Source organism: Strigops habroptila, chromosome 5 (assembly GCF_004027225.2).
Source record: "Strigops habroptila isolate Jane chromosome 5, bStrHab1.2.pri, whole genome shotgun sequence".
Classification (NCBI taxonomy): domain Eukaryota; kingdom Metazoa; phylum Chordata; class Aves; order Psittaciformes; family Psittacidae; genus Strigops; species Strigops habroptila.
In genome coordinates, this window is record NC_044281.2 from 3,415,722 (window position 1) to 3,440,963 (window position 25,242).

Consider the following 25,242-nt stretch of genomic DNA (forward strand, 5'->3'; position numbering starts at 1 on the left):
GATCACTTGGATACATGGCAGCAGTGTCTTCATACTGTCAAAGCTGAAGACAATATATGAAAACATGTCCTGAAACTGGTGAGACCAAAGGAAAACTCAATGACAATATTCCAAAAAACCCAGCCAGACATTTGAAATAAGTGATTTTTGGATGAGTAAAAAGAGAAAATTTCAGGCAAGGTAATTCTCAGCAGGATACTTACCGCATGAGTGCAATCTGCCATTATAGGCAAAGACCTATTGTCTTTCCTACCAGTTACCTGAGCACTGTACAAGATAATCTCCAGTAACTGCCTGGAGGTAAGAACACAAGTATCCATCTTGCTATTAACCTGAAGTGAGGGTTATGCCAGGGTAAAAACAAATTCATTTTAGCTGTGAAGCCACACTGCAATACGTGCTGACCGAGGCAGTATGCTTAAGTGGTTCCAAGCTCTCTATGACCAAGAGCTCCTAAGGGCTGATGAGACAACTCAAGATCAAGGTAGGATTCAAACTGAAGGACTGTTCTTGAACACATCCCAGTGCAAGCACACGCACTTAGCAGATTAACAGCACTTATTTTTTGGTGTTCAAAGTTCAAGTAAGAAAGAGCAAGGTTGTGCAATGTCTGGAATAAACTATGTCCATACCTGCAATCACTCCAGAATTAAGAAGGTCAAAGTAAAACTTAATGCTTTCGGAAACTGTTACTGCTGGGAGCCTAGAGGTAATTTCAGGGTACATTCCTTCTTTCCCTCTCTGGCAAAGACTACAGCAGGGCAATGTAATTCATTTCCTGAGTGAGTTCTAACCCAGAATTAGTCTGCAAAACATCTCAAGTGGTAAGGAATTTACCCACTGTTGTAAGGCAGGAAGGCTTAAGAAAAAGAAGTCTCTATCTGAAAAGCCTTTCCGGAAACAAAATTACAAGAAAAGTGAGAAACTAAGTAGAAAGAAAAATGTCAATGTAAGAAGCAGGTTTGACAACTATTACATTCAGAACGAGCAGAGGACTGAAAGCAGGGCCAAAGGGTGGGCATTAAACTGCTTTTATTTACATACAACCTTAGCCTCGTGCGCCTTCAGGACATGCCAGGGAAGAAACTCTCAACATATTCTGCTAACTAAAAAGAACAATTTATTTCAATTTGATATGGATTTAACTAGATATTTTTTCACAAGACCCCAAGGTTTTTGCTGTTTCCTATTTTTCTTCTGAGTAAAACATAAAGAATGTCTAAAAGGTTTATCAGTCACAACAGTTAAGTAAAGAAACAAAACATTTCTCCTGTCGTTTTTTGTGAGTACCCTAGTGAGCCAGTCCCACTACACTGTATTTACTAGGCTGCCTGCAAATTATGATTCTCCTTTGAAAGGGAAAAACATTTATCCACAAGAATTCTTTCATATGAAAGAAAATGACAAATAGACTAGTGGTGTTCCTGAGGAGGTAGAGACAGCAAAGTACACAAAGCATAGAGTGGAGCATGAACCTAGCCTCCCTCAAAAACAAGGACTGCATCTGAGCAGGAGATTGTAGATCCAGCACTTTTTTTCCTCTCTCAACTATTATTAGCAAGGCTCAGGCTCCTCGAAAACAGAATAAATATTCCTCAAAATGAAAGATGTTCTTGGTATCGGAACGAAGCTAAAATAACATTTTTCTTCCTCCATCCTGGCAAAGTGACCAACAGTAGCCACAGTGCAATCCAAAGCCTTCCAGCCTTTTTCATTATGATTAATCTTTTTTTAAAGGAAAATAAAATGTCAATATTCTTGTTAAACTTCCTAGTGTCCCTTAGAGAGCAAGGTAAGAATGAATGCCAGGGGCATAGCCTTATATGACTATCCTTGAACAGACATCTGACCCCCCTCACTCCTGTCCAGCTCGGCTGTCAAGAGTCACAGGGTAAGTCATGGAGGGCATGTATGAAGAAGAGAGACTTAAGAGGTGTTTTTCTCTCCTCTTCACATCAGAGACCTCCCCACTGGGATATTTGCTGTTGCACTCTTGCAGTGAGTGTTCTGTTTCCCCTGTCTGCTCCTCAAAACAATCTCTTTACCCCACACATGGGATGTAAACGCTTTTAAACCTGCAAGAGTTGAGACCTCCACAGGATTCCATGTCCATGCTTTGGTCTTCTCTACTGGCCAGTGACAAGTCCTCCAAACCCAAGCCTTACTTTAATCCCTGAATTCCTAATACCAGGCTGCAGCGTCTACACCATCATTCTGGGAAGACAGTGGGTTTGATTAAAGACTCAAACACTTCTATGGAGATCCCGGCATCATGTTCAGGATTATTTTGTGGCAAAGACGACCACCAGAACAGCAGAAGTCCAATAGTATGAACCCCTTCTGCAGTTAACAGCATTAAATATGGTATTTTGAAGCCCCAGGAGCTGTCAGGCCGCACTTGCACTAGTTTCAGAGCTGAAACAAACAACATCATCTGCATTGCTGTTCAAGAAGATTAAAGAATCAGTTGACAGTAACCATAAACTTCAAAGATCACCAAAATGACTATCACAAAAAACAATTAGAAAACCTAAATAAAGCTTTCTGGACCTAGTCCAAAGGACCTGAAGTGGAAGTTGCTTATGAAAACAACATAACCAAGGTATGGAAGTGTGTTGGCAAAAGCACCACCTAAAGCACTGACTCAATTAGACACACCATGAAACAGGCAAAACCCACCTTTTCCCTGACCAGTCTTTCTTGGTTGTAACACATTACTGGTATGGGAAACCTAGGAGGTTTGTTTTTCACATGTCAGGATGAAGTTAAGATTTTCATTTAGTCTAAACTCACATATTTTGCCAGTATGAGGCAAAAGAACTATAACAGAACTAGGTTCTAAAAACCACTGAAAAGTTAGTCCATAAACTCTCACAAGCACAAGCACCCTCTGTTAGAGTTATGGTGTTACTTACCTGCAGGGAATGATAAGACTGGATGGAAGGAGGAGTCCAACTGTTGCACGTAATCTAGTATTTTAGATTCTGTGCTGTACTCGCTATATGGGAACTGAGTTTTATATGGAAAGGAGACATCTCTAGATGGCAAAGTCTGCAAGGACACACAAAAACAAAGGTTAATTTCTACTTCACTCACTTCCTTCAAATTAGACCAGAAGGAAAAAAAAAGGAAAGAAAAATGTTGGTGAGAGACACTCTTCAATATGGGAATAGCAAAACTATTCCTACAAACTTCAGACAGTGTAAATATGACTTACCTCCACTTATGGACTATTGTGCACAATACAAAAGAACACAGAAAATGAAACTGTTTCCAATCATTATTTTGATATATCCCATGACAAACAAACACCCCTCAAAATTCCATTCCAGCACAATAAGCATTATACAGATACACAAACAAAACTAACACCAGACTAAATACAAGAGTATCCTTCATTCATCCCCTTAGTCTTAGCAACGTTTTCAATATCTCTAGACAGTTTGAGCTCATACATTTTCATGCAAGAAACAATATTAAACATTTTGAGCACACTGTGTACTTATACAAAGCAAGGGGGCAAAGTCCTAACCTAGTTATAATTCAGATATCAGATAAGCAACACAAACAAGAGATACACAGCAATAAATATGGAGAGGGATGCATTGAGGATTGACTAGTAGGTAGTAAGAGGAATTACTAGAAAGAGGAGAGCTGCAAAGAAAGATTAATTTAGCTGCTTATTTGCAAGGGTCATTAAAGTATGGAAAGTAAAATGCTGGATTGCACAGAACTGGTAGGCGTGAGGTAGCAGGACACTAAGGCAAAAGGCAGGGTGAAAATGGGCAGGAATAGCAGCAGAGTGCCGGCAACATACTGAGCTCTGAAAGACAGGACGACTTTGAACGTGATACTACAGGGCAGCAGTTAACAGCAGTGTTTGCCTCAGAATAAGCTACAAAAGCACTGCAGGGAAATAGTGCTGCTTAAGCTACTTTTAGCCTTACTAGATACTAGCAGCAGTAACCCCAAAGATCCTACAAATGGGGAGCGAGGGATGGGGGCAGTGGGGTACTTCAAGGGTCTCAGCCTAACACTGCGCAAACAGCCACATTTATCATCTCCTGGAAGAGGATTTTAATGTAAAAAACCTGTAAGAATGAATACAACAGTGGTTGTCTTGATTGTCTTATGACTTTTTATGGAATGAAAGGAAAACATGTAGCAGTTCCATTGGAGGCAAGGTGATGAAACAAACACTACTTGTATTTTCAGTATTTCTGCTTTCCAAATCCAAGAAACCTCTTCAGCTGCTTCCTCCTGCCTGAAATATTCCAGGCTGTATTCTAGCAGTGCCACTCAAGTGTTACTGATGCAGTGATAATATCCACCACATAAAATCCCCCTCTGCTTACTGAAATCAGTCCTGTCAGGTGGCATCGGTATTCACAACCCACCCTAACTCAGAAAATATTTCATTAAAAGGTTCTCCTGTCCATCTCTTTCCTTCTTCCCAACTGACAAATTCCCTATGCTGGGATTGCATTGCAGGAAATAATAAGAACAAATAAGCATGTTATGATGCTGGAGCAGAGAAGACCCTGTGGTAGTGGTGGAGTTCTTGTATTTCACTTCCCCCCAGCCCCCCAGAAAACATTAATAGTCCTAAATCCACCTTGATCTCCATACACAGGTGTATGCATGAGGACTTCCAACCTCATTTGGAAAGAATTCTTTTCTAGTCCAGGACTCCTTTAAATCTACGTTCTTTTATTTTCCTGTGACAGACATATGGGACTCTTCATCTGTTAAACTTTAAACATCCATAAAGCGTTGGCAGAACTGGGATCTGTGTTTGGAAACACCAGAGGAATAAATGCTAAAGCGAATTTAATGTTTCCCATTATATGGACCATTAAACTAAAGCTTAAAGGTAGTTGCTCTACCTTCAATGCAATAAGGGCTTGCTTTTCAAAACTGCAGAAAAGAAAATTTCCTCTTGATATTTTGGTGTTAGAAATTAACTATTTACTGAATCGCCACTATTTAAGCTGCAACTGCACTCCTGCTGGCATTCGTCTTTTTTTGCAGAAATGAACCCATGTTACAGTAAATGATAAATCTCTCACTCTTTAAAAAGATATCCCCAAACACTAATCAGTAAAATTACCTCCAAAATATATACGCAGAACCAACACAAGTGACATCCATCCAGTCCTTTAGCCCCTGACTCGCTTTCTCTTGCTTTAATTGCCTTTAGTCCCGAACACACTTAGACCCTTAGCTTAAAGCTAAGCCTGCTCAACAACATAGTCAACCTCCACAGTCTCAATCTATTTTAAACAATACTTGAAGCCATTTGCCAACATTGGTAAATGCACAATTCTCTTCCTCATCTTGTCTGTGGTGGAAGTTACAAAACCTTCTGCTTGAATTTGTATTTTTATTTCCTTGATCGCTCTGGCATCAACATCTAAATAATGGAATCTTTCATTAAGTCGTTTGTTATTCAAAAGAAAATAAGGACTTCTATAGAAGCAAGAGTAATTTTATTCAAATGCTTGTGAAGTTACTAGAGAAGAGCTAAAAACTCTGGCAGTGCCTGTGTTCCCAGCTACCGGATCTGGTTTATATTTCTGATGGAGTAGTTTTCCACTGGAAAATGCTGAATTAGTGAAATCATGATGTTTGTCAGGAATGTCGATTTAATCAAGCCTTGATGAGAACATTTCAGAAGCCCTTCATTCTGGAATGAAAGCATGTTGCTCATCAAAGAAAGTGCTTCAACCTTATTGAACCAAAACTGAAGGATTGTTTATTGGGAAACTAAACTCTCCTCCCTTCCAATTCAGCGCAGAACACAGCCTACAACCCAACTGGCTTTTACAGCAGTTAGTTATTGATGCCGTAACACGACAACAAAACAAAGCCACCAAAACCCAACTGAAAACAGCCCCACAAATATATCCATTCAGCCACAGCAATGACAAGTGGTTTCATGAAAGCCACGGTGCACAGCTTTTAGAAGACAGGCCTCTACAGCAAGCCTGACCACACTGCCAACCCTTCCAAAAGCAAGAAAGATTACTAAACTCTTCTAATTTTTTCCCCTGCTGTACCCCTTGTACATCTCCCGAAACATTTTTCTTCATTATTGAAACATAAAGCCTCATGCTTCCTGAGCTCAAGCAGATATGAAGAATAGCATTACATTAAATCGATTCTATCACGGGAAAGAAAATACACTGTATTTCAGAGGAAATCAGAAGTGTGCCAGCTTTAAATCTTCAGTTAAAACAGCAATTCTGTTTTAAACTTCCTAAGGATTGGTGTCACCAACAGAATCTAATTTTCTTGAGTATTGTGAATTTTAATCTTGGGTTTTTTTTCCCCTCAGTACTGTTTTACTGGGTCACACAAAATATAGTGAGTAATTTATTTTGATAGTCAAAACAATTTTTGCACTTGCTTGTGATAAAATGATGCATTAGAGAGGGCACAACTGGCTCAAGCCTCTGTTCTAGAAGGGTCAGAAGGCTGAACACTACTGAACACTAAAGGTTGAGTCTATGAAGCTGCTGTAATTGAGAAGAAAAACATTTCATGCTCCCAGTTAAAAATGCTGAAGTGAATACTCATTTCATGGTTGCAGCTACTGACCACTAAAACTCCTACCATTTCTGGAAACGTGCCTGAGTGTAACAGTACAGGGAGCCATGGTCCAAGCACCCCGATGTGTATGAATGCAGGAAGTTAATGAAGTTAGCTCAAACACACTCTGCTGAATACCTGTCACGTCTGCTTCCTATTACTCTTATAAGCTGAAAAAGGCAAGGAAAAAGCATTTATTCTCCCTAAACACACATTCAGAACTTCTCAGCAATATCAAAGAGCTCTCCCCCTCAATACTAAAACTGTTCTTCAGTAAATGAGTAGCCAACTAAATTGCAGAGTTAATTACGGGATCCAAATGAACCACCAGGTGGGTGGCTGATACCTCCTCGTTGAACACCAAACACACTGCTAAAGAGGAATCCTCCAAAAGTGCCATGTACAGCTCAAACCAACAGAGCACCATGTTACCTGCTTGCTCCTGTGCTTCAGCATCTGCCTTAACGGCAAGGCCATTTCTCCATGCCCCCCCTCTTCTGCACACAATGATCTGCTCTGCGCAGACCTATGCTCCTCTGGCAGAACACAAAGTTAAATAAAATGTCTTATTTCACAAACTAAACATCAGGGGTTCCCTAAGCAGGACTTAAGAGTGCTTTTAGGAAACATACAATACATTGACAGTGGAAGGTTAATCTGAAAGCCCCAAAGACCTTCTCTCTCACCAACAGGTAGCAAGGGAGAAGGCAGGTGAAGCATCTAAGACACCCCTGCGTGGGAAGGTGCAAAACAGATGGTGCTGATGATACATGCTACGTGACAAGAGTCTCCCTTCCTGATGAAGCTTCTGTAGATGCCAAATGGACAGCCCTTTCCCATGCACTTGCCTGCAATCTATACACAGGTCAGGTCTGGCAAAGCAAGGATGTAACCAGATTTGTCTGCCTCTGGCCCCTTTGAAGCTGTTGATAAGGATAAAGTGGCAGATCCTGTGGCAAAGACCAGTTTTGTCCAGGAGCAGAACTGAGACTTTCATAAAACACTAATGACAACTTACTCAGCATCCGGCTTGTCTCAAATTCAGACTTTTGGTTGGTGTCATAAAAGGAGTGGTAGCTTCTACTGTTCTGGGAGACCACCCACCTCTCGTAAGTATACAGGGAGTTTAGTTTCTTTAATCCTGTTGGAGATGGACTTTCACCTGCTCTGTGGGAAATGTATGCTGGCCTCAACATCCTGAAACAAAGACCTTTTGTGCAACTAGCAAATCAATTGAAAAACCAAGGTTAGTGCCTAATCTTTCACCAGTTAAACCTAAAGAAGGAAAGACATGTTCATCTACAGGGACAACTCTTCAAAAATGCCATGCAGAAATTAAGATGTGATCAATAAAACACTGCAGAAATGTCCTAATAAGCTGAAGGTGCAGGACTGTGAAAGGCACACTTCAGGTTTCTCATTCTGGGAAACAAAAATTCTCAGACTGACTGGCTTGCCATAACCTCACAAAGGATGGATTTAGTTCCACAAGCAGCACCACAGCATCACAAAGCTATTTTCCCTTCCTTCCTCCCCAGTAGACAACAGTCTTGTCACACATTCAGAAGAGCTGAATCTGTAGGTATATTTCTTTTTTTCCCATTCAGGTTTTGTTGATTTTTATCTAATAGAAGACCTTCTTTTTAATTTCCAGTGTTAAAATAGTAATTTTATCAACTATGTTTTTCACTTACAAACCCGGGAAACCATAACCAAGGGATTCTGCTCCCCAGACAAGAAGACTGACATATCCACACAGATACATTTTCACCGAAGCAGGAGGCATCCTCTTCTTGAAACCAGTTTGCAGGAGACTTGGCAACGCAACATTCCCTGTACTCATGGCTTTTAAGGAGACAGCAATGCCAGGAAACTATGCAGAAGCAGGTGGCAGAGCCAATACCTAGGGATACCAAGGAGGTGGATGACAACCAGTAACTCCTTTCAGTGCAACTAAGGGGAGGTGACTACTTCACTGTGTGTAAGGCAAAACTTACAGGTGGCTACTGAATATTATGGTTGATTATTACTGCTGTAGACAGTGGTGTTTCTTTGAATTTATAGACCAATGGAGCTACAGAAAGCAGTAATTGATGATGGCCAGAAAGAATTCACCCATATCTCCTTCAACACAAATAAACCACAACATGGGATAATATGCTAGTGGAAATGGGGCTGTATTCTAGGAAGTAGGTGCTAAATTATTCGTCCCCAGACAAATGCATCACCTGAGAGAAAAGAGGGTACAACTTGCACACTATAGCCAATATTAAGCACCTTGTCTGCACACACACCCGTCTGCCTGTCTCTTGTTCTCCTTTCCTGCTACCTGCAGACCACTTGCAGATAGATACCAGGCATTTGGCAAGGAAAATAAAGGCTCTGCATGCTGGAAACTATACAAATTATAAAAGTATGTGTGCATGTGTATACCCTAAAACCTGAAAATTAACTTGACTTGGTGAAAGACCCATAGGTATTTACCAAGTGGCATCTACAAAGCACATCACTGGCCCTAAGCACTGGGAATGCAACAGGCCACAAAAACCACAGAACCAGCATGAGAACTAGACTGAAGTAAGAAACCCAAACCCTAGAATTTAAATACTTCTCTCCTGTCTGTTTTGGAGCCTTCTGGAGAAGCACTACGGTTTTTTATCCTCCCCCCCTTTTTTTTTAAACCACTAAACGAAAGCAGACACTCTTCTGGTCTCACTTAACTCCCGTTTGAGACTGAAAAGACAAAATGTGGCAATACTCATCTGCAAGAGTTGGTGACATTATACCAACTGTTTGCTTGTGTATGTGAAATGTGAGCTTTTGCACCTCAATTCCCAACTTCCAGGGTGTCGGCACCTTCGCATATTTCAATTCCAGTTTTCTCCATCTGTCTCAGTCCACACAACCAACTCTTCCTCCAGCAGGTGGAGATACAAATACAATGAGAATGTTCAGATGACAACACCTCACCATGCCCTACAACCCTGCAAAAAAAAGGATAGGACCAAACGTGATAGTGCTCAGATCTCACTGCCCTATTGACTCTTACCTCTGTTTCTAGCTGTACAAAGTGGTGGTAGGTTAGAACGCTACCTAGCCTCAACGCCATCCCTTGGTGAGGCATGACTTGAAAAGACAAAAAGGTGAAACTAATGTCATTAGTTCGGATGTTAAATGAGAAACTAACAAAATGTACTGGCAAAACAAACCCCTTGTTACTAAAAAAAAACCTGCAGGAAGCCACACAGATAAAACACTGGAAGAGAAAACTTCAGGGCATATCAGCTAAGCAAATACCTCTTTGAGGGTTTCTGACTAGTAACAACATTTGTCTGCTTTTAAACAAACTTAATAGAACTTTTGCTATCTCACAGATAATTCTGTTCCTTCAAGGCTAGGCAAAAAATAGCCAGAGATGTTTTCCTTACAGAAAAAGCATTTGCAGAAGCACTCAGACATCTGAGGGGTTTGCAGTTATAAATGCAACAACCACTGGGAAATGATTCAATTGCTGCTCGTGTTTTAAAGCCCTGACACTGATCTGCTACTTACAGACTTTCTTGGGTCTAATGTTTTTGATACTCTTGGCCTTCTTTCTTAGTGTTATAACTATACTAAGGGTGCTCAAGCATTGGAACAGGCTGCCCAGGGTGGAGTCACGGTCCCTTGAAGAGTTCACAAACCGTGTAGATGATGCCCTCAGTGCCATGGGTTAGTGGTGGCCTTGGCAGCCTTGGGGTAATGGTTGGACTTGATGATCTTAAAGGCCTTTTCCAACCCAGTTAATTCTATGATTTTATAGGAAGAGACAATAACCCAGAGGTTGTTTGACTTGCCAGCTGTAGCAACGCAAATGAGTGGCAGATCCAGCATTTTGATCCAGCACTCTCAGACTTCCAACCCCTGCCTGCGAGCACGTGCCCTCCTACTAGACCATGCCTGCAGTTCACTCCTTTGTGCTATCCTCCTCACAAGTTTTAACATGCATTCAAAAATCACAGTGAAGAAAGGCACCGCTACAATCACATCCTCTAGACTGAAGCACAGACTGCAATCCAGGGTTTCTTGTGCATGTGAATTATTCCGAGGGGTTTGTGCACTGACTCACAATCAAGAAATGGCCTAAGCTCTTCCCAACCTGTTCAGATAATGAAAGAAGAAAGATACAAAACAGATTCCATGGCCAAAAGATGACTCACAGATCATCTGTGGTACTGAAGTCATTCCGAATGAAGGGACAAGCAGATTTGGCCCCAAAGGATGTTTCAAGTTCCTGAGGATACTGGATGGTGACGGATAAACCAAACACCCTGCATCCTGTTTTATTTATCTGCAGTCTATCTTGGAGATCTGTCAGGTCTTCTAGAGTTTCATGGAGTTCTATTTTTTCTTTTAGATACTACTGTGTGGAAGCATTATTTTACTCGCAGAGCAGTCCTCTTCACAAAAGAAATACAGCAGAGGACAATGTAGGGCATCTCTCAACAGGCACTGGGAGGCTACTAGGTCACTAAATACTCAAACTTTTGACAGCACTGTAAATGTATGTGGCATGGCACTAGATAAGAGAAAAAATGTGGCTGCCTTCCCAGTGACCTTATGAACTGACAGATGGGATAGCAGTTCACAGTTTCATACTTTGTTTTTCCTAACATGGATGCTAGGGGGTGGAGAGGAGGACGAGCTTCCCAAATGAATCTGAAGAGATGTGGAGGACAACACTCTGAATGCCACTCAAAGCACAAAGGGTACAACTAGTCACCCCAAACCCCCAAATTCCTCAAAGCTCTCCCAGCATTTCTTAAACTCCCACACATGGGAAGGCTGCAGTTTGCTGTGATTCTCTGGTCAGAATTCTTTAGTTATTGTCTTGCTCAGATTACTCTGCAGAGCAGCATCACCCATCAGCACTGCCAGGCACTGGCTCATTGGCTGTTTGAACCCGGCACCAGGGGGAAGCTGGTGCAGGAGCTGCGATGTTCAGAAGATTCAATCTTCTCAGGCTTTGGCAAGCTGGTCTCTGTTAACTTCACATCTGCTGCGGGGAGGTGGCAGCAAGCCTGCCCTACCTCCACCTTGTTCGTGTGCCAGTGACCTTACAGAAATGGGAGTCCTCACAGACCATGGTACCACTGTGGTGGTATTGATCTTGATGAAATATACATTAATCTTGATGAAACAGTGGAGAAGCACTAGCTAGAGATGCCACACATTATCTTGAAAATCCAACTCTTCTGCATGCTGCTAAGAAATAACTCCTTTTTCTGTGAAAGGCCAGAGGAAATCTGCTGGGTTACTGTTGGGAATATAAATGCATTTTCAAAGAAAACTAGGTGTTAGCCCCAGAGGCCATTCCCCATTTTGCATCCCTACCCTTAGACATCTGCCTAATGCAGCAGTCAGCCTGAGCTCATAGCCAGTGTTCTTCCATTACAAGCTGAGCAATCTCATCAACAGCTGAGTAACCAAGTGTAGCAAGTGCAGGACTAAGAAAGTGACAGGCCCTATTGGAATAAGATTTCTTGAATGAAAATATACACTGATGATGGCTCTTAATTCAAAGACTCGACACCCATTTAGGTTTGATTGCCAGAATGTGCTGAAACGTCCAGACCAATTTTATCACTTTATGCCCCAGCAGGCTCCCTGATACTCTGTTTATAACCAACAGTGTGTAAGAGGCTTTGTTCACTGCTTTACCTTAATTCTGAAAACTTTAATTGAGCTTGGCACTTGCATGAAATCTGAAGCTGAGAGGTCGATCGCTGCCACCACCTCTTATTTTCTCCAAGCAGAATCTATCTGCAGTGCAGTGACACAGTTCTCCACATTGCCTCTTGGTTAACTTCCCCATGGAAAGGACATTAGAAAACAGAGTGGCTTTTCTAAACCTGGTTTAGAAACACAGGTTTTTGAGCCAAGAGCTGCAGTAAGCATAAACAGCATTCCCTACAGCAGTTTTTACCATGCTGTCTCTGGGACATCTCTACACTTTCAGTACAGAGACACTGGAGCTGGTTTAGCACATGGTAACCCAGCATTAGAAATGTCAGGAGCATGGGGCAGACACACAGCTGCACCAGCTCCTATATTTGAAGCCTTAACTAGTAACTTAAAGGCACTTTTTTACTGCAGTCTACAATCAAATGTACACTACAAATTTATCTTTTTACTCTACAAGTCAAGGTAAACTACTGAGTGTATAAAGCAGCTCAGCTTTATGGCTGGCTGAAGATAAAAATGTAAACTCTGCTTTGAACTCCTGCTGCCAGGCTGCAGAAATGCAGTTTCTGTTCACAAGCTCCTGCTGTTACTCTCTGAGCTGCACTAACTCTGGCCCAGCTTTTCAAAACACAGAGACATAGGCAGTGCTTGCAGAAATACAGGTACTTGAGCCTGCAAGATGCAGGCTTCCAGAAGAGCCTGTTCTTTAGAAGCTGCACCTGGAGTGGAAACCCCTCATGTTTAAGTAGAAGGAAGGGAAAGCCCTGAAGTCTCTTGCTGAGGAGCAATCTCCAGAGAAGCGCTTGTGGTACTGGAGGCACCAAGCAGGCAGGGAACAAGGCCTCCAACCTCTTTAAAAGGACATGGATTGGACTGAATGGGAAACAAGGGAGTCGGAGTCAGTAACAGTCTCCTTGGTTAATGCCAAGGAAGATGAAAAGCCTAAATGTCTTGGAGGTAGAGCTCTCAAACACTAACCCTCCACCCTTATCCCCCACCACTAACCCCTCCAGGCAGACTGCCAGGTCTCTAAGCCCCACTGCCAGGAAGCTGAGAAGTCAGGCTAATAAGAAACTGGACAGTTTTTCAATAAGCTATCTCGCTCAAACTAGGACACTTGTGCAATTTTGCAGAGGATGCTGAATCAGCACACTCACAGGGAACATCCTCGCAGGGGAAATTTCTCCCCAGACCACTGGCACACGTGGTAAATCCTAGGCAGTTAGCTGAGGAGACAGGGAGATTTCTCTCCATATAACCCACTTTTAAAAGGCAAAGTAAAAAATGAAGACATTAAAACCGCATGGGATTAACACTGCTCTAAAGAATGAGTTCATGCCATCTCTGCCCCCAAATTGAACTGCTGCTTCAAGCACGCAAGCTAAACTCGTTGTATATGCTTACCAACGTTATCCATGTCAGACGTGCACAGATATGCCTTGCCCTGCACAACAGACAATGTTTGTTTCCCCATTTTAAAATATTAATTCCTTTGTAATGCGGAAAATGTTCAGAGTTTTAAAGCATCCACAAAGTGTCATGCAAAAGGCAATGTAACTAATCAGGAACAGCAAAAACGGAAACAAGATTAAGATATTGCAATTTAATTTCCTAGAAAATAATGTGTCAGCAGCTGTGCAAACCTTGCTGTAGCTAAAACAAACATTCTGAAAACAAGCAGGCAGCTGATTTACACTGTAGCATGTTTCCTCGGCAGACGAGCCTCCCAAGGAAGCTCTTGAGCTGTCACTTAGACTGTACAAAAGCTTTAAAGATAGCCATAGAACAAATTGATTTGATAAGCAGGATGCTGAGCGATCTTCATTTTTTATGTTCAACTCATTAACTCTGAGCTCCTGCTGACACATCCAGTACTCCCGGAACATATATATATGCTCGCTGAGCATAACAAATAACCAGCACAGCATGCATTATTCTTCTGACATACCAGACAAGACACATGCAGCCCCTAGCAGCTGGATTCTTTGGTTTTGTCTCCTGAAGAGAGAGGCGAGGGCTTACCTGCTGATTCCAGTGACAGGCACCGTGCATTCTGTAGAGTTTCCTCTTCTGGAAGCTATGAAGTGGCCTTGTCCGGGCAGATGTGCTCCCACTAGCCACAGCAAGAGGTCTTAGTCTTGTCCTGTCTCTTCTTCTTTTCTTGATGTGCTGATGATCAAGCAACCAGCTACCCGAAGAGGATACCTCTCTGTTGTCTGAAGCTCTGTAATGTCATGATTAATGGGGGGGAGGAAATACAAAAAGTTAAATATCTCCACATGCACAGGCCAAGATTCCATACACTGATCAGCATTAGCTATCTAATTGTAAGAGAATTTTAGAAGCACTAAAAGGTTTTAGCACACTGTTTCAGGAAACCATGCATGTGCTTTGTTTGCTCATTGATTAATTCTGTGTTAGGTCACGAGAGGAAGTTCATTCTTGTTCACCTTTTCGCTCAGGGAAATGAGCATTTCCCCACATCTATCCCTTTCAAATCCCCCTCAGTGTTATAGCATCATCCCACCACGACTTACCTACACACACACACTCGCTGTACTCACATCTGTAGTAATACAGTCTGCAATCATGAAAGTTAGGTGACAACACAGGGATGAGAGCAGTAGAAAACCCTACACATGTCAAAATGAAGTGAAGCCCTCGAGCATGTTATGGGTTTTGGTTTTCCAAATTCAAGAACTCTCTAATACTTCTAACATGAGTTATATGTTGCAATTAATATTTCCTTACAAACTCACATTCCATTCAAGACAGCAGTCATGTGAACACAAAGGAGACCTTGAGTCTTGCCCTAATACTTTTAAGATTTTCTAGTTTTGCTCAAGAACGGAAACTGAAGTAAAGCTTTACAAACCACTGTCTATTCAGTACAGGAGTTGCCACTCATTGTGAAGCACTTGTATCAAAATTAGGAACTCTGCACGCTTAGTTGACCCAACACAAGGTCATTAAACTTCACTTCCAGGGCTGTGCCAAAATACAGCTCTTCAACAGAGCACAAGCCCAGCCTGGGTGAAGCTGTCAAGGAGGAAGGAAAGCCCAGCCTGTTTGTCAGTCTTTACGACCTAGAAGCTGGTTAGATCCAGAGAATTTGGAAGAATGCAAACTCAGCTCCAGCCACAATGTGACAGGGTTTACATGAACACATGAAAAGCTTAATTTTAAGTTTAAATCTCACTCTTCCCTGCATTTCCCCAAGTCTACCCTCTTCAAATCCCCCTCAGTGTTACAGCATCAGCCTTCCACAGCCTTAGGCAGGTACACATGTAGGTACACATGCACTTGTACTCACATCCGTAGTAATACAGTATGCAGTCACGGAAGTTATGTGACAACACTGGGCCGTGAGCAGTAGAAAACCTTATGCATGTATGTATAACACTTCTGGATCACTGTCAGTGATCTACTGCCTGTCTACTCACCAGAAGAGGAAACACTGCAAGGCAGAACTCAAAACACCCTCGGAGTTGGGTGGGAATGACTCCATGGGAAGAATGCACTTCACTTTTATAGGTATCCTGATTTTACTTTGTTTCTGCAGCAAAGCTGAAGGCCTGCTGCAGAAAGCACTCAAGTGTGCATTTATTTTTACAGTACTGAAGACCTTGACTGCAACTGTTAACTGCCTGAGGAGTGCAAGTATAGGAGATATTTTGGCCTTGGTTCATAGCAGGTCATCTGTCTGCACAAATGATTTGTTTTCTCTTACGAACTTTATCTGGGAAGTCACGGTCTTATTATTAGTAAAGTTACAACACACAATCAAACATGAAAATGAATTTATGACAAGGCCATTTAGCAATCTTTTCTGACTAGCAGTATTCTTCTAACAGCACATTTTTATTAAACAGAAGTGCTTGTTATGAAAGTGTGATTAAACACCATCCCATGCTGTGCTGGTGTGGTAATAAGGTTTGATGGGTTTGAATTTGAGTTGTTCTTCTCACACATCAGAACAATCTCAAGAAGCAACACAGACTCAATGAAAAAAAAGTGCTAATTAAAAGAAGGATGGTAGAAAGTATTTAAAGGAACATATTAGTAAGTGCTAAGAAAAAGCCCCAAATACTGAAGCATGACATTCTTAAAGCTAACACCACATTTTTAAGGCTTGAGAAAGAAATAATGTTTAAAGTCCATGTAAAAGATTCCTTAAAATAGTTTCTCTGAATTCTCAAAAGCATTTTCTCCACAAAATCAGATGGTGCCAAGCCCAACTTCTAGATTTCCCCATATCTCCCTCTTACAAGAGAGACAACTTGGACAGGTAAATTATAACAAAAAGCTCCTTAGTTTGGCTCCTCAACTTCTGCGATTCCTGCTCTTGTTCTGGTGGTCTGCCCAGATCTTTGATAATCATTCTTCAGTCTCTGCCAGCTGCTCTGTTTACCCTCCTGTGCCTTACAGTAATGCACAGCTCCCTTTTCAGATGAAGCAGAGATCTCAGCTCTGCGGCTTGAAGCTCCAGTACACAGCAGTATGGGTTTTCCTGCCACTTGTGTAAATAGGCTTTCCAGTCAAGGTTTGAGTTTTCCATTTATTTTGATCTTAGTTTGGGTGGTTTTCAAACTGTGACTCTGCAGAAGAGCAAAACGAACCACTGCCAGATGTAAAATTCATTAATTTGCTGAAACCCTCATTTCAACGCTCATAGGTCAGTCTTCCTTGCTCTGTAGCCTAGCTAAAGAGCACAGACCTTACTCACAAATACACACAGGCACAGCAAACCATTAGACAGGCACTATTTGTACTGAAGTAATGAACTTCTTCATTCCTCTCCCCTCATAAGAAAGTGGTTATCAGTAGCTTAGGGAACTGCTTCTATGAACATCTACCCTCACACAATCCATCTTGCTAATCTTGGCATCTAGATTCAATTGAGCAGAGAAAAGCTACGTAGTAAAAGGAAGCCACTAATTAAATTAGACCTTGACAAATGGCAACTGAAGGTTACCCACAATTAATCAAGCAGGAACTGTGCATGCACCTCCACTTCCACTGGGAATAAACAGCCCAAGTAACAAAGCACATACTGCAACCCACCAACCTCAAAGCACCTCACGATGAGACTTGCCTTAAACATGCACTATTCTATCTTTCACATCAAGCGCCTACAACTAATTTCAAGAGTTTATTTCAGTAAAAATCACTATCATCCCTTTCTTTTTTCCTCTTCAAAAATAAAATCACCTTATTTTCCATTTGATTTTGATTTCTACTTTCTCAAGTACTTAACAGTGTCAGAGTGAGCTCTAGAAAGTGTGAGAGAAGCAACCAAGAAATGAAGTTACACGTAGTATATAACTTCCTCAATTAATTGCACACAAAACTGCTACAACAAAACACCACAGAAAACTGAAACACACTCAAAAACCCATGAAGTAGTCAGCAGTGAATTTCCCTACATGATTCTCATAACTACTCTATATCATTCTTCATTACCATCTTTAATAAACAGTATTTATTTGCAGACTTCTTCTTTGGGCTTTCCTAGGTCACAAGTAGAAAACATGCACCTTGGAGAGGGTGGCCCATGAGCAAACAACTGTGCTGTTCATAAAATGGAAAGAAGACTGATTTTGAACAGCAATAAATCAGATGAGAAGTGGCTTGAGGTTACATCATGAGAGTCCCTCATCATGAAGTCAACTTCACATACGCCCAAGAACATTTCAAAAAGCAGGAACACTTCCTCATCTGTTTCGAGACGAAGTCAGAGTCAGGCTTCCAAGAGCCTAAATGACTCTCTTCCTCCACATGCCCATCTCTGTTAGCAACTCCTATTTCAGGGCTATTTTTATTCCAAAACTTAGAGGAATCTTCCAATTTTCCCCTACATTATCTGTAAACAAGTGATACACCAGGCGCATGACTGCTACGTGACAGGACCCCTTCATCCTGAAATTTAGGGCACAGCCACACAATCGCTTTGGAACAGACGGCAGCTAAAGAAGCTGCCCATCCAAGCTGCTCATTATAATCTCTTTGAGGGAGGCTATGGCAAAGCTGCTGAGACAGACGGCATGGCCAGCTCTTCCTGGAGCTGGAAGCCAGGGAATTATGTTCTGCTGCAGCCACTGCCAGAAAGCCCCAGCTCCAGTAGGGAACACTGTCTTCATCCACCTGATCTTAAGATCTATGAATAACAGCAACCCCTCCATCCTCAAAAATTGCACTACCAGTATGAAGACAGGCTGAGAAAGTTGGGGCTGTTCAGCCTGGAGAAGAGAAGGCTGCGTGGAGACCTCATAGCAGCCTTCCAGTATCTGAAGGGGGTCTACAAGGATGCTGGGAAGGGACTCTTCCTTAGGGACTGTAGTGGTAGGACAAGGGGTAATGGCTTCAAACTTAAACAGGGGAAGTTTAGATTAGATATAAGGAAGAAGTTCTTTACAGTGAGGGTGGTGAAGCACTGGAATGGGTTGCCCAGGGAGGTTGTGGATGCTCCATCCCTTGCGGTGTTCAAGGCCAGGTTGGACAGAGCCTTGGACCACGTGGTTTAGGGCAAGGTGTCCCTGCCCATGGCAGGGGGGTTGGAACTAGATGATCTTAAGGTCCTTTCCAACCCTTACAATTCTATGATTCTATGATTCTATCTCAGGAGAAATATCCAGCACACCTAGGTCTTTTGTAAGACAGAACTGTAGTCAGTTACCTTAATACTATTTTGAGACTAGTACTGATTACAGCCCGTACTCTTATTATCTTTGAATAAAAAATGGAATTACTAAGAAGTATGGAGTAGTACTGAGAAACACTTGTCTGCAATATTAATTTCAAGCTGCTACACTCATCCTGGAAGGTATATCCATCAAGAATGAAAGACTACAACTGGAAAAAATGCTATCTCCACATTCCTGAAAAAGTAGCTGGCAAATATAAATTTGGTCTTGTACTGAAGACTGATGTGCTTAAAATTCACGTAGCTGCCACAAAAACCTGACACTGACCTGTGCTGCGGCACAGGTGACATTGCTGATATATTCTACTAATCTAGTAAAGTCTAAGTTCATTGCTTTTCCAGAAATAAAGTTGCACTTGTGATGACAGAATCCATTAAGCCTGAAATCATCAGAAGCAGTGTGTTACTTACTGTATCTTTCGCTACTTCACAGATATATTCATCTTCCCAGTACTGCACATGCTTTTATGCTGTCATTAGGAACAAAACAAAACCCTACTACTTTTCAACCTTACCAGCAGGACTTGACTTCTCTTGAACCTTGCAGAAAGGAGTGTTCTTTTCCTGACTTACTACTGGAATAATGATCAGTTCCAGCTATATAACTTTAACAAAGTTGTTCTCAAAAAAGAAACGAAAAGAAAGAGGTACCACCATCCTGTCACCTACCTGAAGGAGATGCCATTGACCAGCTGCCTGTGCCTACAGGCCTTGGATGAAAGAGATGAAGAAGCTGGAGACAGATTGAGTGGAGCAATCAGGCTGCTGATGATTTCACTCAGTTGTGCACTCTGGAAAAAAGTAAAACAACGAATAAAAGGTAGTCACACTTTCATCCAGACTCAACAGCTCAAAGGTCCTGGGGTTTTTTTTTGTTGTTTTCCTACTTAGGATTCCAGTCACGTACATCATGGAATGATGATATTTAGTTTCTTGTGAATAATCAAGCGTGGCATGGTTTTTTCTTTCACAATTATTATGTTCAACTATACATTGTCCCCCCCCCCCCCAAAAAAAACACCCTGACAACAACAGAAAACCAACACAGCCCTGAACAACAACCAAGGACATTGTTGATACATCTGAATATGAAGTACACAAAAGACATTACTGATCTTAGCACTTAACCAAACATTTGTGAAAAGGCAAAAGGAACCAGAAAACCTTACAGCAGGTATTTACAACAGTTGCAGGCCAGAGCTGCTAACTGGCCACTGAACAAGCATTTCAACAAGGGGAAAAAAGAGTCTGCTGTCTACTCATTGTGTATCTTGTTCACTCAAAGTAAAACTCTTGTTAAAAGAATCCTCTTCAATCCTCACTGTAGCTTGACAAAGGTGTTTTTATAAGAGGAAGTGTAACTACAGAAGGACTACTGTAACTACAGCCAGAATGGCTAAAATCTTCTGGTATCCTCAAGGACAGCAAGAAGACCTCACCCCACCGAAAGCCAGCCTTTCAGAACTGCCCTAAAACTAATGCAGCTCATTTCTTAAGACTAAGAGTTACTCCTTATAAAGCCATGAATTGTGGACTGCCTCCAGATTAACATTTCACAATGATTTTTTTTGTTTTAAATGTCAAACCTTATAGGCTATTCTGACAATAAAGGTAGCTTTCTTAGAGGAAACTGTGTTCTGCACACGAAACAGAAATTAAATGTATCTGAAATGGCATACTTGATTTATAAAACTTTTAATTATTTGATAGGATTTTCATTCAGAACAAAGATTGTTTAAAACAAGAATAGCTAAAGGTTACCCAGTAAGATTTCTTTACATTTTGAAGGCCTACCAAAGAGGCAGAAAAAAATTGATTTTCCATTTTATTACAACTCCTGTCTGTTCTGTTCATGTTTAAGTGATGTAGTCAGGTAAAAAAATCATGTTTTTAAAACACTGCATAGATGTGAAAAGGACTTGAAAAACAGTATGAATAAAAATTGCCAGGCTCGGTCACTTTGTGTTCTTTATGATTTAGTTTTTGCTCACAAGTAAAATTACTTATCTTTAACAAGGAACTACTTTAACATAGGACTGAAGAATTCCGTGGGAATATCTATGGATGTTCTTCAGCCTGCAGCATTGCTACTCTTGACACTGAGCAAGAAGAAACTCAGACCTTCGAGTTCAGGTTGATTTACAAAACTGGGAGTCAAAAAGCAAATCATACCCCAAAGCTTTTTGTGGTGTAAAGGGAAGAAATCTGATGTAATCTGTGAGATGGATCAAATGAAGAACATCTTTACTTCCAAGTAATTTTCAGATCATCAGAGTTCTTGGACCTCTGTAGCTACTTGGGGACCAGGAAACACACCAGCACTACTTTATTTGCCAAATGTCTTACTGAAAAGTGCATTTAATTCTCCAAGTAATCACTTAAAGAGGGGACATTCATCACATTCTAAAAATGCTCCCTGGTCCACCTTGTGCAATTGCCAGCATTGTGCGTATAAATGTCCCATTATCATTGCTTCCTCACTCCTGTCTGTCATGGGTAAGATCTATCAAAGAGGGGAAGCATTTTAAGAACAGGAAAGTGTGACTATCAAATAAGAAAAACTGGCACAGAGATTCAGGAACGAGCATTAGTACCTAAAGCTACTTTTACCCCATTTAAAAAACATGTCTCTGATCAAAAATTCATGTACAGCAGCAGAGCAACACACTAATGCACCACACTGGCTTTGCCAGATTTGCTTTACACTATCTGCATACATTCATGCTGAAACCAAATTTCCTCTATCTCCTTCAGCAATGTGATCCTATCACATTCTTTATGCACTTTCTAGCAAAAGAAAACCCTGCTGGAGTCTAGATCCTATTTCCTGGAATTAACCTTGGAAATGACTTGTTTTGAACACGGTGACCCACAACTCCACCCACAGCTATGCCTGTTAAGTACCTGGAATTCCTCAGCTCTGAACTGGAGCTTGAAAAGGCAGACCAACAATTACATTGTGTTGGGGCTTTTTGTTTGTTTTAAGTGCAACATACCTCCATCTTCAGCTGTACTCTTCCATCTCACCAAAGTACTTCCTGAAACAATCTGTGGCAACTCTACACTGACTCTATACAGGAGAGGCAGGTTTGTGGATAGCTATTAGAAGTAGTTATGTGGCCGCTTTGATGGAAACAAAGCGGTAAGACAGACACATCAGAAGTAAAAGGTTAATTTGTAAACCTGGTGTACAATGTAGTTATTTAAGCCCTTCAACGCATCAGCACCCACTTCGGGACTGTGAAATATCTTCCTTTTTGGAAGTCATCACCATGGAACCTGCCCTATTTCTGGAGTAAATCATTTGGCTTCATTGACTGTTCAGTTCTCATGTTACTTTACCTGTTTCTCTATGTTTCGTAAGAGCAGGGTAGGACTGCTGGGTGACATTTCAAAGTCATGCTCCGGCAAAGAATCCTGTCTCTCAATGGCAGCTTGCGAATTCCCTGTGGCGTTTAATAAAGCTTCTTGGTCTGTCAATTGTATTTGCTTCTTCAAAATGTCTTTTGGAAATGGGAATTCTTCTAAGATCACCATCCCCTAGACAACAGCAATTGAACACAGTTGGTTGACAACGGATTAACCCTCCTAAATCATTTTTAAGGGGCAACCGAACCAGGCACATCCACCTTAAATCCTCCCAACAACTCTTTGGAGCACTTAAACTACTAAACCAAAGACTTTTAATACACTTCATAGCTAAAATATAGGAACATTAGGTGTTTCCATTAATGAAAAGCTGCACCATTTATACTACTCCTTAGGCCAGCAATCACTCCAAGTGTTATACCACTGCTTCAACAACTGTGCCAAAATTCAAATCAGAAATTCATACTTATTAGAGCAACAATATGATCATTTGCCTGCTGATTTAAGAAGAGGTTTTTCTGTACGGAACAGCCACCCTTGGATTTGAAGTTGGTTATAGTCTTTGCAGTCAATACATTTTGCAGAGGCATTTTAAAGTGCTCTATTTTACTTCTTTCTATCCATGTTCTGAGCAAAACATCAAGGTTGAGGGGTTTTTATGTAGCAGAGATGTACGTAATTCAAACCAGAAGCCTTTTCTTTAATTTCATGATTGATTTTTTTCAGGTGAGCATTTCTAGAGTTTCATAATGACAGAGGTAACTATCCTAAACATCCTAGCAGTCTCATTGCCTTTCAAGACAATCTGCACAAATGTGGTAGCAGACATGGTCTATTGTCTAGAATGCTACCTAGTAAGAAAAATATAACTTTATATGGTAGGAAAATAACAGAGTTTCATAAATGGAACTAGGAAAAGAATACCCCCATTGTGTTTTCCACATGATAGATGAGAAAAATAGAAGTGTCAAATACACTCCTAGGTAACATCTTACTTGGTTTGTTTTAACAACTTAAAACGTTAAACAAAGAATAAGAAAAAAGCCCTTTGTAACAGTCAAAACTAGTTCCTCAAATAGTCCCTTAATTTGTCATTATCTTGAGCAAATAGATTTAATACTCGGAAAAGGCTATTAAACCTCTGCAGGCTTTTTCCAAAGAGAAAGAGAAAGAACTTACTTGCTTTTAAGTACTGATTTACTTAAATATCGAGCAGATATTGAAAGAATGGGAACATTCAGTTACACTGCCTCAAATTTTTCTTTCTAGTGAGAATATTCCACTAAAACCAAGGAAGACTGTCATCATGTGAACACGAGGAACCCCTATGTTGTTTCTTTAAACAAGCTCACCTACGTTGTGGCTGTGTAAAATTAAGGATCCTGTAGTTTTACTCACACCTCCATTCTTGCCTCAGCAGCAACTTGCAATGAAAGCAAGTCTCAAAGAGACTTAGAATCATAGAATAGTTTGGGTGGGAAGCGACTTTCAAAGCTCATCTAGTCCAACCCCTCCTGCAATAAGCAGGGACATCTTCAACTAGACCAGGTTGCCCAGAACCACTCACCTGGAATGTCTCCAGGGATGGGGCATCCACCACCTTTCTGGGCAACCTGCGTCAGTGTTTTATCACCCTTGTCGTAACAAATTTCTTCCTCACATCCAGCCTGAATCTCCCCTCTTTTAGTTTAAAACCATCGCCCCTCATCCTGTTGCAACAGGCCCTGCTAAAAAATCTATCCTCATCTATATAGGCCCTTTTTAAGTACTGAAAGGCTGCAATAAGGTCTCCCTGGAGTCTTCTCTTCTCCAGGCTGAACAAGCCCAGCTCCCTCAGCCTCTCCTCACAGCAGAGGTGCTCCAGCCCTTCCATTATTTTTGTGGCCCTTCTCTAGACCCTCTCCAACAGGTCTGTATCTTTCCTGTGCTGAGGACTCCAGAGCTGGATGCAGGACTGCAGGTGGGATCTCACCAGAGCAGAGCAGAGGGGCAGAATCACCTCCCTTGATCTGCTGGCCACGCTCCTTTGGATGCAGCCCAAGATACAACTGGCCTTCTGGGCTGCAAGCACACATTGCTGGCTCATATCCAATCTTTCATCCACTAGTATGCCCAAGTCCTTCTCCTCAGGGCTGCTCTCAATCCCTTCATCCCCCAGCCTGTACTGACACTGGGGGTTGCCCCAACCCAGTCTTCAAAGGGGAGACTAGGAGAAAATGTGAAATAGTCCTGTTCTCATTGTCTAACTTATTCCCCTGTTAGAGTTACAAAGATAAAGCTGAGAACAAAGATGTTCTCTGAAAACAAACACAGCTGCTCAAAAACTTGCTTTAGTTCCCAAAAGGGCACAGAGATTCTGATTTTTCATCAAGTCAACACTAGATTTTCCACATTCCTTATCGGGTAGTAGCCCATCATCTGTGCTTTTCCATTTACAGCAGATGGGAACAAATCCAGACAGTATCATACTACGATCTGTAGACCAACAGCAGATACAAAGCAGGCAGCATGTTCAAGGAAATTCAAGTATGGATCTACTTTTCAAGTGCCACAACAGGAGGAGAAGCTAGCTCGACAGCTTTAGACTCTTTTAGGAATCAGAATCTTTAGATCTTTTTAGCAAAAGAATCATAAATCATGACCACAGAGAAAGGACACCCCCCCCTCAAACGTCTAAACCACAAATTCTGAAGTCAGAGAAATAGGAAGACACACAGGAAAAGTGGTGAAAGAGGGGGACCACACACACACACTTCCAATGGAATTCTTTTTAAGCTGCAGAGTCTTGTTGACCAAACATGGAAAGAGGAAAGCAGAAAAAGAAGGAGAAAACTGAGAGACTGTATGAAAAGAAA

General features: G+C 41.4%; 1 protein-coding gene across 13 annotated transcripts in view; it reads right to left on the reverse strand.

The window, feature by feature from the left end:
* KANSL1L (KAT8 regulatory NSL complex subunit 1 like) overlaps positions 1-25,242 on the reverse strand; it is a 66,534-nt gene that overhangs the window by 15,068 nt on the left and 26,224 nt on the right. For 6 of the 13 annotated variants that reach the window (XR_003991488.1, XM_030486792.1, XM_030486789.1 and 3 more), the window contains exons 4-8: positions 22,882-22,965; positions 22,361-22,558; positions 19,688-19,809; positions 14,338-14,539; positions 2,916-3,051 (exon numbers count right to left, since the gene is read on the reverse strand). Coding sequence is in view for 10 of the 13 variants with exons in the window: in XM_030486792.1 (XP_030342652.1) it covers positions 2,916-3,051; positions 14,338-14,539; positions 19,688-19,809; positions 22,361-22,558; positions 22,882-22,965 (742 nt within the window). In the remaining 3 variants the exon portion in view is untranslated. The remainder of the gene's footprint in view (positions 1-2,915; positions 3,052-14,337; positions 14,540-19,687; positions 19,810-22,360; positions 22,559-22,881; positions 22,966-25,242) is intronic. The other 7 variants (XR_003991490.1, XR_003991489.1, XM_030486793.1 and 4 more) reach the window with 2 other exon arrangements.